The sequence below is a fragment of the Nuphar pumila genome, chromosome 11, assembly GCF_984573655.1.
Source record: "Nuphar pumila chromosome 11, dmNupPumi1.hap1.1, whole genome shotgun sequence".
Lineage (NCBI taxonomy): Eukaryota > Viridiplantae > Streptophyta > Magnoliopsida > Nymphaeales > Nymphaeaceae > Nuphar > Nuphar pumila.
The window spans coordinates 110,705,827-110,726,457 of record NC_143259.1 but is presented as its reverse complement, the minus strand read 5'-3'; the positions used below and the strand labels follow the sequence as shown (position 1 = coordinate 110,726,457).

The following is a 20,631-nucleotide window of genomic DNA, read 5'->3' as shown; positions in this document are numbered from 1 at the left end:
GCCTCTCACAACACTGGTAGTGTAGACCCTTAGTTGTTGCCTACATTGTCTCAAGCTCGTGGACAGGGAGGTCTCCCTATACTCCAAAGTTTGGTTCCTGTGTGAGCAACCCCTTCCGCAAGGCGAAGCAAGAAGCTCCTTAGGGGTCAAGGAGGATGACCACAGAGTTTTAGCTCACTAGAACGGCGACTGTAAGTATGGCAGGCTAAGACCAGCACAGTCAGGTCTCCAATCTCAGGTGCAGTTTCTTCATATAATAAACGAAAAAAAAAATGTTGGCATTTTAAAACTAGTTGATCTGCATAACATTAGAGAGAGGATCAGATCAAAGGGGCTTTGAGCGCCATTCATCTCTATGACAAACACTCAGAAACCCTGCAAACAGAAGGTCTTTACCTAGATGGGCCCCATAAGTCTTTCCAATGCCATTCATTTTCTAGATCAATGGCATCAATCAGTCGTCGCCAAAGGAATGTTATAGATTGCTTCAAGTACCCTTTGGTGAATTCTTGGGTGCCGTTCATCTTGGTAAAGAACAGCATCCAAGTAGCTTGGTTGCTTTTTGGTCCAAGGCCCCTTGGGCCTGGTCGTCTTCCATGGCATTGTCGTGCCGTTAATCTTAAAGTAACAGCATTTTGACAGACCCAATGGGTTTGGCGTAGTGGGATGGGGCCTAGACTGTTTGACTGTCTAGGTTCAAATCTCATGGGCATCACCTCACTGCGTAAGCCAAAGCTTGGCGACTCCCTGGGGTCAAGGGGTAAGCCCTCTGAGTTTTACACTGACAGGACAGCGACTGTAAGTATGGCAGGCTGAGCCAGCACAGCTATGTCTCTGCGCCTGGGGCGGTTCTCCAAGTAAAAAAAAAAAACAGCATTTTGACAACAGAGAAATCCTAGAATCAAGTCAATGATGCATTTCATCCTTAATGGTATCACAAAAATTGTAAATAAAATAAATTGTGAAAGGAAAAAATGATAACAGTACCTTCAAACATGGTAGCACGTTATTATCGGGGCTTAATTTCAAGGATGAAAATATGGTCAAGCTACAACCGTTTATATGAAAAAATGACTTAGCAAACTCCATTTTTTTATTTTTTGTTTTTTATCCAACAAGCCCATGGATGTGATCTACATGATTTTTTAGTAGGAAATGGCTTTAATTGCTGGAATCCAACCTGTGCACAGGTTTTTGGGACGATGAAAAATTGACAGTTATAAATGCACCAAATTTTCCTGACTCAAAAGAACATAGTTTTTTGTTGAAAAAACATGATCCAAGGGTCAATTCCCTCTAAATCGACCATGCTGAAGACACCTATGAGGTTGGATTGAGTCAAAATGACTTGCATCGTGAGATTCCACCAAGATTTCACATACAATTGACTATTAAACATATGCCCATATGTGTTATAAGAATATGTGAACTTATATGCAAATGGGCATTTTCAAACGTTTTCCTATTTTCCTATTTAATCTGACAATGCGGATGTGATCTACATGCTTGATTTCATGGTTCATTTGATTCTGACAAGTAGGTAGACTTTTTAAATTGGGAGAATATATAAACAGAAAGCTTGCCTCAATGTATTAAAAATATAACTAATTCAAGAAAATGGGGGCAAAGGTACACTTAGCTAAAAGGCCGAGAAAGGTATCCAAGCCACAGAATTTTGGAATATGTTTGGTCAACATCACATTAGAAATATCTACCAAGAAGTCTGAAAAGAAGCTCTCAAACACCAATTCAGCTAAGATTCTAAAATGAAAATCTTGACACATCAAGTTCTACCTCTTATCGCCATCTCATTTCTATTTTGTAACAGGCATTGAAGACAAACACAGTGATGAAGATTATGTTGATATGTCAATAGTAGTTGCAATGCTGGTGAAAAACTTTAAAAATACATATATTCATTAGAGTGCACGACCCATTACCATTTTACAAGGGTTTCACATGGTAAGGGAAGGCAATGCTGACAGAAACACATCCTTAATAACATTTATATAACACATGGAGCCTTTTATAGACTGTAGAGGCAGCTCTTGATCAGAAACTATCTGCCGAACTGAACCTGAACCCTTGATTTGGAAGACCTAGTCCACAGCAACTATATGAAAAAAATTTCCTGCTCTGTTTAAGATGGTTTCTTATTTTCTACTACTAGCAGTTATTCAAATTTACAAATCTTCAGTAAATGGGAGCAATAATTAATCTGGGAATATGCAAAAGCTGGACATGTTATCACAAAATAATTACATTTCATTCAGAGAAGACGCTACAATATTTGCTACACTCTTGGCCATTGGGGGCTAACAACCTGTCAAACCACAGAATTGACCAATCAGCTAAAGTAAAGTTAGTTGATTTTAAAGAAGCACAAAGGCAAAGCAGCTTACAACCGCTATTTCCATATTTTCCTATTCTTTTTCTTGTTCGTTTTTTTAACACTTGTTAAAGTTGCAAGAGATCTATTCACATGCAAACATGGAAAAAAAAATCAAATCCACAAAATAGCAAACCACGTTGAATGAAAGAATGTATCAAATTGACATTTCTGATTAGGGCATACAAAACAATATATTACATGCACAAAAATGAATGCAAAAACTGTCACACAGACACAAATTGCTTAAATTTCCATACCTCTAGTGTGCTAAAGACCAACTGCATTCGACTGGCAACGATTGATGGTGCTTCAGCAGTTCCCACGACTGCCATTTGTTCTAGCTGAAGTGTCTTTACAGGAAGCCTACACGAGTAAACATAATAAATTCAAGTTCTAGAAATTGCACATAAATCTCTTGCTACAGTTAAATTACTTAGAGGGAACAAAAGTACAGCATATAATTTTCCTAAAACATCAATTTATCAAGTTTAAGGGAATGATTTCAGAAGACAGCAAAGAATATGATGTAATGAACACTGGAATCCACAAAATGCATCCCTCACATGTGCATCTTGCATGTCTTAATAGCAATCGTGCCCACTGAACTTATACATAACTTGTATTAAAAAAGCAATAGATTATAATCGCAATCTCATCATATATATGGACAAATGAACCACATTTTATCCAAAAGTATTGTGTTCTTTGTTTTTATGTCGGATCTTTGTGATGAGTTATTGAATTTGGTAGGTAAAGGGACACTACAATGTTCTCTTCTTCAAAAAGATACAATGTTCTCGTGCCTTGTCTTCATTGATGAAACACTGGTCAGGATAATGGAAAGTGCTGAGGGATAGTGGGAAGCCCAATTTGTAAGCAATGGTTATGAAGTACTCACGAATAACACTTCTAATCAGAATTCTGATTCTCCATATTCATCAATCACGATTCCCAGACTAAGAAATTGAGTTTTCTAAATACAATAATCAAGATTCTTAAAGGAATTGCTGCACATATAAGAAGTATTTACCATATCTCACAATGCTTCTTTTAGATGCAATAATAGATATTGCAGAAGATGTGTCAGTGTCAGATTAATTTGTATTTTGTCCTTACTATTTTTAACGCCACATACAAAGTAAGCCTTTTATTTGTAAATTCATTCTTATCTCCAACATTGCATATAATAATTATTGTTTTTGAACCACATGGGTACTTTGTTGCGCTTTTAAATAGTGTGATCTAGGGAAGTCATAATATAGCGTATGAATTATGATATCCATTACTTATTTCTTTTGTTACTTCATTTGCTTCTTTATCTCTTCATATGTACATCCAATTTTTCTTCTCAAACAATGCTCCACATTGCTTCCTTTCCAGTTCTCACTTCCCAAACATTTTTAAAATGTTAATATGCCCCTTCTTTTGACTCCCACAGTATTTCTCATTTTCAATTTTTCTGGCAACTATGGCCCTAGCTTCTCGAGTTATTGAAAATTTATCATTTAGTTAATCTATATGCATTTGGGATTAGTTACAGGAAGCACCTAGGCACAGTGGAAGCCTGCTTTCTAGGAAGCTCAAATCAGAAGTGACAAGCAACCTGCTTCCAAAACAAGTAGGAAGCAGTTAGGAATCACAATTCCTACTACTAAAAATCACATTCCTCATATTCATGAATCAAGATTTTTGAAGTAAATATTGCACAAACTATTAGATTTTTATTTAATAAAAAACATTGTTCATATCTAACAACTTTTACTTAGATGTGCTTTTATTTGTCCCATTCTTCCACTCCACTACCCTTTGATAGCAAATTCCAATTCTCATTAATCTGAATGCAGCCTACCACTCCCTATGATGTGTTTGTTACCATGATTTAAGCACATCGACAAACACTAACCACCAAAATTTCAGATATGAACTAGGATACCTCCAAATCACTACTACCCATTTGATCATCATAGCAGTGTGGTCCAATAGGCTTCTCAGAAAAAATTGCCCTTCTAGATCATGAAATTTCAATAAAACTTCTTTGGATAATATGAAGTGGTTCAATGTCATCAAAGCATGGGGATAGAACTATTGTTGGACATGTATAGTGACAATCTGAAGAGGGACAAAATCGCAGATTTCTCATTCTCTACAGTTGGCTGCAGGTTCATAAAATCCAATAAATAGCAAGGTCTCCTCCTCAAAGATGCCTTCAAATACAACTGACAAAGAAATTGACAATGTCAATGCATCATCCCACCCATCTTCTATTCGATAAAATCATGATACCTACCTCCCACTCTTCCTTTTGATGCCTAGTAAGAAAATCACATCCTCTCCAATTTGTTAATCAAAGAGGAATACTTTCCTGTTTAGTCTTGAGATACAACAGATAACCTATGTAACAAGGACTCGCCCAAAGGGATGCTGCACCTGTTCCGTCATGACGAGATGCGGAAGAGGTAGGACGCAGGCCTTGCTGCACCCAGTGCAATCATCATGAGTTTGGGTGCGGTCATCTAAACTCAAATTCATTTTCATCAAAAAATGGACTCAGTCAACTCTGACCAAAACCATTTTGGCCCAAAGCTTAAAAGTAATAAAAGAAACAAGAGGGGTGTTAGGCCACGATCCCCCCCCCCCTCTCTTTGCTTTCCTCGCTGCTACCATCGCCGCCGCTGCCTAGGGGTAGGCATCAAGCCGGCCCAAGCCCGTTTAGAGCTTGGCCCATCGGGTTTTAAGTGCAGCCCGACCTGGAGATGACCCAACCCATTTATTAATAGGCAGGGTTTTGGCCCGGTTCTTAACGGACTTGGATTTAAAGAGCAGCCCATGACCCGACCCGGTGACCCAATAAGCCAATGTTCAGCGAGTCAGTCCAGCTCGGCCCAAACCCATTTGTAAGTTATTTTTTAATGAAGTTCATAAATTAATTAATACAACACCAAAAATAATGAATTAAATGAAAGATTAATGCACCCAAATAATTATCTTTATATTCCCATATAATCAATAGAACTAATTAGGTAAATAGTAATAGTTATCAAGTTACTATGCAACTAACTACTAAAAAAATAATTTGGTAGCTTAGGCCCATCGGGTCGGCCCGGTAGTCCGTGGGCCGACCCAGGCCCGGCCCATGCATAGAACGAGCCAGGTTTCGACCTGGTAGCTAACAAGTCAGAGCCTAAAACCTTGACCCGAACCCGGCCCATGGTGTGCCAGGTCGGCTTAGCCCACTGGGCTGCCTAGCCCATTGCGCACCTTGACCTCTCTCTCTCTCTTTGTTATTGAGGGCCTTGGGGCAGGTTCAATTGAACCCTCCCGTGGGGTTCAAGTGAACCCTCCCAAGTTGAGTGGGGTTCTGGTGAACCCACCCAAGCTTGGGCTGGGCCTGGGCTAGGTGGGGTTCGGATGAACCCACGTAGGCTGGTTGAGGTTCGGTTGAACCCACAAAGGCTGGGTAGGGTTCGGGTGAACTTGGGTGGGGCCCAGGATGGGTGGGGTTCCGATGAACCCACCCAGGCTTGGCCTGGGTCGCAGCCCTGGCCTAGGTTTCCAAGTCCTTAAAAAAATTTGATTTTAATTTAAAAATTTTATTTTTTTGTTTAAAGGACAAAAATGGTGGATAAAGTAAAAGGAATCATATATATATATATATATATATATACCCTCCCCGCACCCTCACACCCAAGTTTTTGAAAGTGCCGCATAGCTGCACCCACACCTACGTGACATAACAGATAACAAAGTTTGTAAATAGAGGAAATTGAAAAGATGCAACAGGTGGTCCTCTTGGTTCAGGCCTCTAATGTCCGAACTTCCAAACTTCATCATCATGATCTTCATAAAGTGCCCCTGGGTCTATCAGGAACGAGAATCTAGATCAGCTTACTCATAGTCATAGACCTATAAGTTCCCCTTTTAGCCTCCATCTTTAAGAATTGTGATAACTCAATTGCCAAACTAGGTACAGTAATCTGATCTTACTCAATAGTGAGATATTTTAACCACCCAATCATTGTTGCAGATATCACCAAGCCTGGCAGCTCAATGCCCTCGAGCCTGCAAGGAGGAATTGAAGGAAAATCCCACAAATGTTTAGATCCTATAAAATTAGAAAGTCTTGGGTTATTTCTCCTTTATTCCAGCAAATCTGAAATCCAAAATGTCATACCACACCAATGATTTCCCATCATATTGGATAGTGTTCAGTTCGAGATCACATCAGACCCAGACCCAGATCATGTCAGACCTTGGTCATATATATGTGTAACTGCATTATGTGTTTGGTCTGTTTTGCCCTTAATTAATGTATATGTTGTGTCTTGTAGTAAAAGGGATTATTGTAATCAACCATCATGTTTTTTTTATTATAAAAGGAGCCCCATAGCACATTCCCACATTGGGAAACATGAGATCAGAAAAATCTGTCCTAAAACCTCTATTCTCTTTCTTTCTTCTCTGTGTGAAGAGGCTCTGTTTCACATTGGGTACCAGAATTTCCATGGTATCAAAGCGAATCGATCGATAAAGCGCACCCAAGGTATGCTTTAACAAATCTTGTTTTGCCTTTTTCAATCTTCCTACTTTTTTCTTCTTCTTGCTTCCTGCTTCCCCAAATCTTTTGATTTTTGTCTTTATTGATTTCAGATCTGTTCTTTCTCTCTCCCCTTTTGTTTTTTTTCAATCAAGATTGATGATTTACCTTTCTTTTCTCTTTTCTTGCTATCCTTTCAAATCAAGATTGTTGTTTTTCCTCTTTTCTCACATATTCTTTCTCATCTGGCTTGTTCTATTATATAGATCTGATTATCATATATCAGATTCATATATATAGACCATTAAATCTTGATTAAAACCTTGTATTTCTCATGAAATTTGGCTGCATATTTCTAGTCATATGTAATGAAATATGTGGAATTGTAGTAACAAAGTGCAAAAGCACATACAAATCCAATAATTGACAATACAAAGGCACAATATAAGCAAAAGAGTCCGTTGTCGTAGTCATCGCACAATATTCAGCTTCTGTTGAAGTTGAAGATAGGAATATTTTTTGTTGCTTCTTGCATCTCCAAAAAATCAAAGAGTCATCTAAAAATACACAAAAACTCATAGTTGAGACTCTATCATTGGAATTTTCTCCCTAGTCAGTATCAATATAAGCATGTAAGTCCAATGAAGAAGATGGGGATAAAAAACTCCTTTTGTTATAGTATTCTTGATATATCTGACAATTCTTAATACAACATTCATGTGCACAGTGGTCAGAGCATGTTGAAACTGGCTGGTAGAGTGAACTGCATGAGCTATCTGGTCGAGTGATAGACAAGTGAGAGACCCTACAAGTTGGTGGTAAAGTATAGGATCTTCGAGCAGAGTCTTATCTTCTAGCCTTAATTTAGCATTAATCACTTCAAGGGTTTCTATAATGTCAAACTTAGTACAAATATCAACAATGACTATACGGGCCTCCTCATTTAATTCACCGTCTAGAAAAGCATTTTTAACATCCAGTTGATATTGTAAAAGTATCTTCAACAAGATACTTTAGTCGATAACACAACAATCTTAAGAATAAATGTGTGAACATACACACCCAAGAACACTTGTGCACAACAAACACAACACACCGAATCACAAATGTGCACTTGCACCCATAAGTTTCATAAACACTAAAGAGGTTGGGCTATAATCCCAAATCCCTTGAAGAAATACAAGAGGAGCTGCCCATATAAATAGGGCTTGGAGGAGGCCTTGGGAGGGGCTCCACATAGTCGTTGGAGCCCCTCCAACGGTCACAAATGTGACCGTTGGAGGGGTCCAACGACTAGTGGGTTGGGCCCCTCCCAATGCATGTACAATGCATTAAATGCAAAAAACAAAAATACAAAAAGAAAAAGAAAAAAGAAAATACAAAAAAACATATTCTTGAAAAAGAATATGTGTAAAATTCCTAAACTACCCTTACTATGACTATATATATTTTATATATATAATTGGTAAATACATATACATATATTATATATATGTATATGTATTACCTTATATATATAAAATATATATACGAAATTACAAGTTTGATTACATAATTTAACACCCCCCCTCAAACTTAGGGCAAGATGACCGATAGTTTGCCAAGAAGGAAGTTGAACCGCGGAGCGCACAGGGCTTTAGTAAAGAAATCGGCCAACTGATATTCGGACGTGACATAAGGAAGGTCGATAACTCCTCGAAGATATGCTTCACGAACATAGTGACAGTCCATTTCGATGTGTTTTGTCCGCTCATGAAAGGTGTGATTCTTTGCAATGTAGATTGCACTTTTGTTGTCGCAGCATAGCTTGGTGGGTCCTTCAATTTTGATCCCCATGTCTTCTAGCAGTTGGTGAATCCAAACAATCTCCATGGTAGTAGTGGCCATGGCACGATATTCAGCTTCAGTTGAGGAGAGCGACACCTTTTGTTGCTTCTTGCATCTCCACGAAATTAGTGAGTCTCCTAAGAACACACAAAAACCAGTGGTGGAGTGACGGTTATTTGGGTCACCTCCCCAATCTGAGTCAGTATAAGCAATCAATTTTAAATCAGAGGAAGAAGACAGAAAAACTCCCTTATTTAGAGTACCCTTTATGTATCTTACGACCCGTAATATGGCACTCATGTGAACGGATGTAGGCGCATGCTGAAATTGACTTGCAGTATGGACTGCATGGGATATATCTGGTCTGGTAATACTCAGATACATCAGGGACCCTACAAGCTGTCTGTAAGGTGTAGGATCCAATAGGGGAACTCCATCATCAATTTTCATCTTTGCTCCTACTACCGCAGGAGTTTCACACAGCTTCTCATCTGTAATACCTGACCTGTCAATGATCTCAGAAGCAAGCTTAGTTTGAGATAAGAAATATCCTCGAAGAGAGTATGCCACTTCAATTCCCAAAAAATAAGTTAAAAACCCAAGTCAGACATTTCAAATTTATCTTTTAAGATAGATTTTATACTTTTAACCCCGTTAGAATCACTCCCAGTGATGAGCATGTCATCAACATACAGAAGTAAAATAACAATCCCTGTATTGGATTTTCTAACAAATAGAGCAGTGTCAGTAAAACAAGAGGAAAAACCATTCTCAATCATAACAGAGTTAAATCTATCATACCAAGCCTTGGGAGCTTGTTTTAGGCCATAGAGTGCTTTCTGAAGACGAAGCACCTTTCCCTTAGGAGTCTCCATTCCAGGAGGAGCATCCATGTAGACTTCTTTGCTTAAATCGCCATTTAAAAAGGCATTTTTCACATCCATTTGATAGATGTTCCATTTGTTGATAGAGGCAACGGTTATAAGACATCAAACAGTGACCATACGAGCTACAGGAGCAAAAGTTTCTTCATAGTCAATACCATATTCTTGACTATATCCTTTTGCAACTAAGCGAGCTTTATACCTTTCAAGGGATCCATCACTTTTAGTTTTTACTTTGAAAACCCATCTGCACCCTATTGTTTTCTTGCCTTTAGGAAGATTTTGGAATTCCCAGGTTTTGGCTCTTCTCAGAGCCTCAAGTTCATTGTCCATGGCATTAATCCATTCAGGGCATTTACGTGCTTCTTCAAAATTTCTAGGTTCTATATAAGAGTGGATGGCACTAAGGCAGGCTCTATATCTTGGTGAGAAAGAGTCATAGGAAATGAACCTAGAAGGAGGCCTTCTACTTCTCTCAGTTCTACGAGGGATCACTTCATTCTGAGAGGCACTGGAACTGGCATCATTATATCTGTCAAGAGCACTCCTAAAGTTGTTTTGATCTCTATGAGAGTAGGTGATAGGGTCTCTAGGTAATTCAATAGGTTGATGTGACGAAGGAGACAAGGAGATGTTTTCCTCGGTTTCAAGTTCATTTGGGTTATCTTGATCTGACTCATTATCACTAGTATCATCGTCCTTATTCAGTAAATCAAATAAAAAAGAGTAATCCATATTTTCATTATGGGGGTCACAACTTTCAAATCCACTAACATTTTCCAAAAAACTCACGTTCCTGGAAACATACAACTTATCACTTTTGATATCATAACAACGAAACCCCTTTTGGGTTTCAGAATAGCCAAGAAAGGCACAAGGAATGGCCTTTGGAGAAAGTTTGTCATTCTTATCAGTAAGAACAAAACACTTACACCCAAAGACCCTTAACCTGCTATAATCAGGTTCCTTATCATACAGTTTTTCAAAGGGAGAAATTTTGTTTAAATTTTTCGATGGAAGTCGGTTTATGAGATAGACAGAGGTAAGAGCTGCCTCAGCCCAAAGATTTTTTGGAATGTTTTGAGAAATGAGCAAAGTCCTAGTTGTTTCAATGATGTGCCTGTGTTTTCGTTCGGCTAACCCATTTTGTTGAGGGGTTTTTGGACATGATTTTTGGTGAAGAATTCCAAAATTTTCAAGATAACCCTTAAATTCATTTGAGAGGTATTCTCCTCCAGAGTCAGACCTAAAAATTTTTAAACATCCATTGAATTGATTTGAAATCATCATGTGAAAATTTTTAAAGGTTGAAAAAACTTCATGTTTATGTTTAAGGAAATAGATCCAACAAAACCTAGTATAGTCATCCACAAAGATTACATAATATGAAAAACCTCCTTTAGACATTACCGGAGCCGGTCCCCATACATCGGAATGGACAATTTCAAATGGTTTTGTCGTAAACATGGATCTTTGAGGAAAGGGCAAACATTTCATTTTCCCAAGAATGCATTCATTACACAAAAAGTCACTTTTACAAAGATGTTTAACAAAAGGCAAGTACGAGATTTTAACAATATTGGGATGACCCAATCTCTTATGCCATACATGAATGTCTTTGTTTTGGACGACGTTGCAAAATTGACTCTTGGGAACTTGAAGAAAATCTACGTAGTAGAGGTCTCCTCTTCTAGAGCCTTCCCCAATCAATCTCCCGGACTGGCGATCCTGTATACAACATTTATTAGAAGAAAATTTTATATCGCAACCATGGTCCGAGAGTTGGGAAACGGAAAGAAGATTTAGGTTAAGGTTTGGGATAAAACGAATTTTTGGAACAAAGAAGTCTTGTTTTTCAAAATTACCTATTCCTTTAATCTCAAGAGATGTACCGTCCGCGGTTGATACAAAGGATGGAAAAGCACTTTTAGAAAAATTTGAAAGAGTGCAATAACTAGGGGTCATGTGAAAGGATGCCCCGGAATCTAAAAGCCAAGATGTCTTACCGGGGGAAGAGGATGACATAGCTGCTCCGGAAGTACCTCCCTTGAGAAGAGGTTGTAGGGCTTCCACGATTTGTTGAAGAGAAAGAGACTCACTTGATAAAGGGGGTCGTTCTTCAACTTGAGATGCCATAACCGTTGCAATCAATTTCTTCCATTTAGGACACAAGGGTTTGATATGTCCGGGTTCTTTACAATGATAGCAAGTTACTTTGCTATAGTCTCTTTTGCCATACCGATCATTTCCTCCTTGACCTTGATTCTTGAAATGAGGAGGTCTATAGGTCCTCATGTTATTTCCCGGTCTTGACACGGCATTAGCCATTTCACCATCTTCTTGAGTAGAAGAAGTAACAAGAATGCTAGGGTTATTTTTGCCAATCCCCATACGGGTTTCTTCACCACTTAGCTTGGTGATAACATCTTCGAGTGAGGGGGATGTGAAGGCGGAGAGAAGAGAGGACCGAACTTGTTCAAATTCGGGTCTAAGGCCATTTAAAAAATTGAAGAACCGGTCTTCTTCAAGTTGTTTGTGCCTTAATTCGATAGCCTCACCACTCCATTTAGGTTCAAGGATTGCGAGCTCGTCCCAAATAGAGGATAATTCGGCAAAGTACTCCCGAATGGTCATGTCATTTTGTTGGAGAGTCAAAGCCCTCTTTTGAAGAAAGTACTTGTGGGATAGATCTCTTGAGGTGTACATTTTCTCAAGATATACCCAAGCTTCGGAATCCCTTTTAAATTTGATGATGTTGGCATTTATCTTGGTCTCAACGGATGAGAAAATCCAAGATAATATCTTGAAGATCTTCATTTCCCAATCATCATGTTTCTTAGAATACTCTTCAAGGGCCTTTTGTCTTTCATCCCCTTCAAGAATCTTAATATCACCTCCTTCAACAATGGTAATTTTGGGTTCCGGTTCCGGTATGGATCCATAAACGTAACCCCAAAGCCCCTTTCCTTTAATATGGGCTTCCATATTACCGGCCCAAACATGATAGTTTGAGCCATTAAGCTTAAACCCAAGAGAGAAATAGGAGTCTTTTTCGCCCATTAGAGAGGAAAGAATGCAAGAGATAGTATGTACCTTAATTACTTTTTGCGTCTTTCTTGACAAAAGAAGCTCCTAAAATATTGCTCGAAGAAGATGAACCTCTTTGATTTCAAAAAAACTTGAAGGCACGCTTCCCGAGGAATGCAAAAGAAGGCGAGTCGCAATTCTTCTTCTTCAACGAGGCTCTGATACCATGTAAAAGTATCTTCAACAAGATACTTTAGTCGATAACACAACAATCTTAAGAATAAATGTGTGAACATACACACCCAAGAACACTTGTGCACAACAAACACAACACACCGAATCACAAATGTGCACTTGCACCCATAAGTTTCATAAACACTAAAGAGGTTGGGCTATAATCCCAAATCCCTTGAAGAAATACAAGAGGAGCTGCCCATATAAATAGGGCTTGGAGGAGGCCTTGGGAGGGGCTCCACATAGTCGTTGGAGCCCCTCCAACGGTCACAAATGTGACCGTTGGAGGGGTCCAACGACTAGTGGGTTGGGCCCCTCCCAATGCATGTACAATGCATTAAATGCAAAAAACAAAAATACAAAAAAAAAAAGAAAAAAGAAAATACAAAAAAAACATATTCTTGAAAAAGAATATGTGTAAAATTCCTAAACTACCCTTACTATGACTATATATATTTTATATATATAATTGGTAAATACATATACATATATTATATATATGTATATGTATTACCTTATATATATAAAATATATATACGAAATTACAAGTTTGATTACATAATTTAACAGATATATGGGTCATTTTTTAATAGATGCAACAACTATGCACTAGTCATTCTAGCCACTAGTGCAAAAGTTTCTTCATAGTCAATGTCATATTCTTGAGAGTACCCTTCGGCCACTAACCTAATCGTATATCTTTCTAGAGTCCTATCACTCTTGGTTTTAACCTTAAAAACCCACAAGCCAGCATGGTGAATATAAATTTCATGGTGAATATAAATTTCTTAGAGTGACTCTATTGGCAGATAAGCCAGAAGTTAAGTCTTTTTTTCCTCCTTTCCAATCTTTTGGTTCTCTTGACTTAGCATAGATTTGCTCAGTAGTGCAAATTGAAGGTAACTCCTTCACTATTTTAACATCAGAAGTAAAGGTTTGAGCTGAGTATGTGAGGATCGTGGTTACTCCATGGACACTGCTCAAGGTCCAGGCCGAGATCAAAAAGTTGTTGCATGAAGATGACGAGGTTGCATCTTCCTTTGGCAAATTTTGAGTTGTCCTGAAGAGTCTCATAAGCAGAACTTTCTTCTTCCTCAAGAGAGACAAGAAATTTCAGCTACATGAGAAATCTCCATGATATGATATGGACAATTCATCTGAGCATGATCATCCGTGTCTGCCAAGTTGGATGAGTCTCACTCGAATTTCACAAGTACAAAGAAGGTGTGATGTACAACAAAAGATCCAAAACTACATAAACATGACCAGCAAACCAAGAGATTCAGCATCAAGAAGAAAACATTATTGAACCAAGAAGGTCAAGGAGAGATGGGTAAGTTACGACAACTTTTCTATAGATCATCAATCGTTCTTAAGTGAGATAACTAAGTATGATGAGCCTAAGTTGTATAATCAAGCTACAAAAACTCAAAGATGGTGGAGGCTATGGATGAAGAAATGAAGACCCTTCGTGAGTGTCACACATGGGAAGTCGTACCAAGGCCTAAGGGAAAGAATGTAGTTGGTTCGAAGTGGATTTATAAGATAAAATATAAACCCGATGGTTCAATAGAGAGGTACAAGGCTAGATTTGTGACAAAATGTTACACACAAGGGTATGGCCTAGATTATGACGAGACATTCAGCCCTGTTGTCAAAATGTATACTATAAGACTGATTTTACCCCTTGTTGTAGACTATGGTTGGTCTTTAAATCAGTTGGATGTGAAAAATATGTTTTTATACGAGAGCCTGAAAGAAGAAGTGTATATAGAATAGCCCGCATGGTACAATATTGAAGACCCAAAGACACATATTTGCAGACTGAAGAGGGCAATATATGGTTTGAAGTAGGCCTCCAGATCTTGGTTTGCGAGTTTTTCTTCAAAAAATCATAATCGTGTTTTCAACCAGACTTACCAGTCGAGGAAGCGGGAGCGGGAAGCGATACGGGAAGCGAGAGCGGGAAGCGAGGCACTTTCAAAAATTTAGGAAGCGGGAAAGCGTGGGACCACTTAGAAGAAATTTTTGAACCGTCTCGAAAGCGACCTAGGAAGCGAACCGGAAACGACCTAGGAAGCGAACCGGAAGCGAAAAAGGAAAAAAAATGGGGAAGCGAGGGGGAAGCGTGGGGGAAGTGTGCTTCCCATAAATGGGAAGCATGTTTCCCATAAAAGGGAAACGCGCTTCCCAAAAAAGGGGGACGCTTTCCCTCACGCTTCGGAAGCGCGACGTTTCGCGCTTCGGGGAAGCGCGCTTCCGGTAACTCTGTTTTCAACGGTCTCCACCTGATCACTTTCTTTTCATTTATAAAGAGAAATGAAAAATGACATTATTGCGTAAGTATGTTGATGACATCATTGTGACAGGGAATTCAAAAGAGCATATTAAAGAAATAAAATTGTTCTTGCCATGAAGTTTCAAATGAAAGATCTCAAGAAGTTGAAGTATTTGAAAGATTGAAAGTTTGTCTCCACACCAATCCCAATGCACCAAAGATTAAGTGGTACAAAAGGAGAGTTATATGGTGATCCAACCGAATACATAAATATAGTAGGTATGCTTTAATATCACACTTTTACTTTGCCAGATATTGTAACGCATCAAAATCCCAAACTTGTAAATTTTATGAAAATTTTAAAATTTTCACAATCAATCTTTTTTTAGAGTTGAAAATGATAGTTCAACGGAAGACAATGTTTGAAAAAAACAAGTCAACGAACCTTGGGCGGACTACAGGCAAAATTTCTATCCAACAAATTGGGTCCCCAAATGTCTTGGATTTTGGGCCGCATTTCTACATATTCATTCAGAACCATGAAGATTCAAAACAAAGTTTTATATAGAAAGAGTCAGTACAAAAGCACTTATACAAAATTACAAAAACGTGCTCAGGAGCGAATAACAGAGAAAATGGATTCTTGATATCATTGCGTCATCGCGCCATCGCCTACAACATCAATATATTAATCACCTGTATCCTATAAAATGGATTAGACTTATGAAAGCCTGGTAGGTGCATCATATTAGACAAGACTAACATACGCATTATCAGATTTCACAACATTAGGTTTTAAGAGAAGCAGAGTGAACATCATAATCTTGTTTCGATATTATCGACCTGTGAGAGGTCACCAAAACAAAACGTAGAAACAATTGAGATCATTCGGGGGTTTATTATTCCATGTATTTTGATTGTAACACCCCAAAATTTCAAACTTGCAAACCTTTCAGAAAACAGGCAAGAGACTAGAAAAAATCTCTTTCCTCCAGAGTTTGTTTATAAAATCAGCGGAAGACTATTCTTTTGTTAATTCAGAAGGCAAGCTGACAACTTTGGGCACGTTAGCTAAAAACCAAAACTCACAAAATTCGGATATCCCAAGGAAAATCTGTTACAAACCCAAAGCGTCCAGGACGCGAGCTAAGAGCAGGAAAAATTAAGTCCTGAAGCCATCTTGCAATCACGCCATCGCCCGTGGTGTACCTAATCATCACATGTACCCATATAATGGGTTAGTTTTGCGAAAAAACTAGTAGGTGCACAAGAGAGACTACAGGAAACCGAATTTAAGTACATTTAATTTAGCAGGTTATGCAGTTTAAAGCAGATATGCAGTTAAACAGGTAAGCAGTACAAACGGATAAGTAATGCAAGCGGTAAACAGTGCAAGCGGTAAACAGTGCAACTGACAAACGCAGCATACGATTCAATTGATCGTAGGCTGTGAACCACCACGCAACTAGCTTGTTCTCGTTCCTAGAACGGGGTCCCTGCATTTAATCATTATCAGGACATCGTCTGTCACTCTCACTACTTCTAGCAAACGCTTTGTCCTGAACAACCTTTATCTATTCCCATCTCTCAAGGCCTTACGCGGCCAATTGTCACCTGTTATGACTCACTTAAGGCATCATACTTCTCAGAAAAACCCACCCTTCCATAGAAGGTCCAAGACACGATCACTATCTAAAATCGCTAACGATCTGATTCTCATATCTGAGTCCTGCATGTAATCATGCTAAAACAGAAAGTCAAAACTATAGATTTATAACTGGCTATCTCAAACAATCTTAGAAGATCATCACAGCTCACCATAACTTTTTATGGTAAGCAAAAACACAAGATCTACGTCGGATCGCTCGGTCCGGGAGATACACGACCTGACAAGGAATTACTGCCCTAGAGGGTATACCTGGTCTTGGACCATACACTTCCTCATAGGAGTTCATCGTCTTTGCGGCTACCCGTTCGTGGACAGTGTACATCCTCACAGAGATTCTACCGCTCTAGCCGGATTACCCGATCTGTGAAAAGTACAACCTCACAAGGAATTTCCGCCCTAAATGGTGTACCTGGTCTTGGACCATACACTTCTTCACAGGAGTTCACCGTCTTTGCGGTTACCTGTTCGCGGACGGTGTACATCCTCACAGAGAATCTACCACTCTAGCCGGGTCACCTGGTCTTGATCATACATACCCTCACAGCGAAACCTTTGGGAAGTCGGTCCCTAACAAATGTCATATACAATGAAAATCATTGTAATACACGTATCAACACAAATGACCGCTCTCAGGGTCGATAGCCACTATTACAATCAACAAGATCAACGACGGATCACCTGGTCTGGGAAATGTATAACCTCACAAGGAATTCCGCCCTACATGGTATACCTGGTCTTGGACCATACACTTCCTCATAGGAATTCACTATCTTTGTGGCTACCCGTTCATGGACAGTGTACATCCTCACAAAGAATCTACCACTCTAGCCGGTTACCTGGTCTTGATCATACACGCCCTCGCAGATAATCCTTTGGAGATCAGGTCCTCAACAGATACCATACGCAGTGATACATGCATCAACACAATCAAATGTTCTGAATAATTGACCGCTCTGGGGTCAGCAGCCACAATATGGGCACAAGCATGTATGTCAGCAATATGCATTGTATCACTTCAAATGGTAAAACAAACACACGATCACCCATTCATCCAATAAGGTTCCATGAACCATAAACATATTATCGCATAATCTCAACATTTCTTATCACGTGGCATATCAATCACATCACACAAAAACATATAACACTACGCATCGTGTTATTACCACAAGGAACATTGCAATCCTCAAATAAGACCTCAAAGCATGCATAAACGACACATGTGAAAACGTAGATATGGCAATCCAGCTGATTCTATAGGCGAAGAGTAACTAACTTTATTCGGCAGCCAAACAAAACAACTGAATAAGACAAGCAGTCATAACAATGCTCGCGATACATACAATTATCATCAAATGGCTCAGTCTATCAACAAGTAATTAAATTAATCGTAAGGCATAAACCATTGCATCGCAAGCCATTTATAAGCTATACATGATAAGCAATCATACGGCAGCAGTTATATCACAATATGTAAGCAGCTTATAAGACAAGCGGCCACATCAATCCTAGTTGCCACCAGTTCGTAGATTACGAGCTGTATGCAATCACATCAATCATAACAGACGCAAGCCAACAAGGGCTACGTTACAATAAGCACCAAGCAATTCGACCAAGGGGTAAAACAAGTCGCATGCTAATATGTAGCAACTGGCATAATGTTGTTGCTATAAACACTTAACTAGTATGAGAAGTTAGTTATTAATCAGCAAAGAACTGCGTAACCAGTTTAACCAAATAAAGTAACGCATTGACAGGCGTACATAGCTCAACGAGTAGCATACTGAACTACCGAGCAAGCAAGCAATCAACCAGTGTGAACAGACTTTATGTTTCGATATTACTGGACTGCGGGTACGCGCAGGAAAAACGTAGAAACAACTGAGACTAGTTCGGGTGTTTGTTATTCTATGTATTTTCAATAACCCGAATAGCTAGTTGAGTCCACTCCTAAAGAGACGGCTTTAGCCGAGAGAGGATTCCCCAAAGGCAGGTAAGCAGTGTCACGGATGCATCCAACTTCTGCAGAAGTGTTGAGCTAACTATTGTAGCCCCTTTCCCCTAACTCCAATGACTGGGGAGGCCGGATTATTGCCCGTAGGGTGGTTGTTAACAACCTATCCATTGGAGTTTTGTACCGCTCTATCATCTCCCTTGACAGACAACAAGAAGCGAAGGAGTGCGTTAGGGGTTGCTTAACTAACGACCCATTCTATGTTGTAGTCTTTAAATCACTCGAGCATCTTACCTGTGAAGGCGAATGTGAGGCCATTTTATGTGATTACTGTTAAAATGTATCATTCGACAATTGTAATATTATATATATTTTATATATATAAAGGATAATACATATTCATATATGGTATATATGCATATGTATTATCCTAATTATATATATAAAATATATATTTATCTATTTATAGGCATAGGGGTAGTTTAGACATTTCACAGTTTTTACGCATATTCCATTTGGAATATGTTTGTAATTTTATTTTTAATTTTCTTTTTTATTTTTCCCTTTTTTTGTGGTTTGCGCCACCTAGGGAGGCTCCCCAAAGAGTCGTTGGGGGCTCCCAACGACTCCTTTGGGAGCCCCCTTGGTGGCCCCCTCTCTTGTGTTATAAATAGGGGTCTCCCCCTTTGTATTCTTTACTTCTAAGAGGAGCTTATGCTCCATTGTATGGGGTTTACACCCCCTTCTTCCTTCTTCTTCAATAATATTCAACTTATGACTTTATGTCATTTTTTTGCCCCTTGTGTGGGTTTATGTGTTAGCACATTATGTGCTTGTGTTGTTCCCTGTAATGGGTTTATTCGCACTTCATGTGCATGTGTATGGGTTCTTTATTGAACCTAATGTATTCAAAGCCACTTTCTAACATGGTATCAGAGCAAGGTTGAGATCGAGTTGCTCTTTGGTGCATCGGGAAGCGTGGTATTCAAGAAATTTTTAAAGAAAAATGGTGAAGTATTTATTTCTCTCTCTTTTCTTTCTTAAAGTTATTAGGTATGCATTCTATTTCCTTAAGTATTGTATGAAGAATTCAATATGTTTTTTTATGTGTACTCTTTGTCATTATGTCTTTTTATAAAAAATTGAGTTACTTGATACTCTATTGAATCTTTTTCGTATACATACTTTTTCGTATGTTTTTCTTTGAAAAATTTGAAAATTTGAAAATGATAACTTGTTTGGCGAAAAATTAGATATATGATTGCTCAAAACTTAATGGGTCGGTAAAGATTTATGACCATTGGAGCCTTGAATTTATATTTTAAATCTAACTTTGTTTATAAGAATACCTTTTATATATGGTAAGTCTTTAAAGAAAGGTATGTTAAGATTAAAATGTTTGTGAGATGTAGTTTTTCGAAAAATGCTAAATTCCTTAATAAGTTTTGATTCACTTACCTAATGTATCCTTTTTATATGAGCAACATTTAATTAAGAAAGTTTTTTTTATATAATTCCGGTTGAATTAAGTTTTAAAATAGTCTTATGGAATATGATGATTTTCTTTGCATCTTTATACTCTTAAAAGATTTTTCAATTTGATTTAAAGAGCTTGTCTCATTATAAAATTTATGGTCTTCACTAATGTTTGTTGCGTACTTATTACATTAGGAGTTCGTAATAATCTATTAAGTCATGTTTTTTGATAAAACTTAAAAGCTTTTGAATTTTTCCTCAATAAATGTTTAATTTTATAGATTTATGCCATAGTACAATCTTACTTTATCATAAGGTTTTTTTTTTAACAAATCTATTATTCTTCTTTGTTAGAA

The 20,631-nt window shown here is 38.3% G+C and overlaps 1 protein-coding gene across 3 annotated transcripts in view; it reads right to left on the bottom strand.

The window, feature by feature from the left end:
• Positions 1-1,850: 1,850 nt before the first annotated feature.
• Positions 1,851-20,631, bottom strand: part of LOC149822836 (orotidine 5'-phosphate decarboxylase) — a 37,842-nt gene continuing 19,061 nt past the window's right edge. For 2 of the 3 annotated variants that reach the window (XM_089980083.1, XM_089980084.1), the window contains exons 7-8: positions 2,650-2,755; positions 1,851-2,323 (exon numbers count right to left, since the gene is read on the bottom strand). In XM_089980083.1, the coding sequence (XP_089836209.1) occupies positions 2,294-2,323; positions 2,650-2,755 (136 nt within the window). In that variant the 3' untranslated portion in view covers positions 1,851-2,293. The remainder of the gene's footprint in view (positions 2,324-2,649; positions 2,756-20,631) is intronic. The other variant, XM_089980085.1, reaches the window with a different exon arrangement.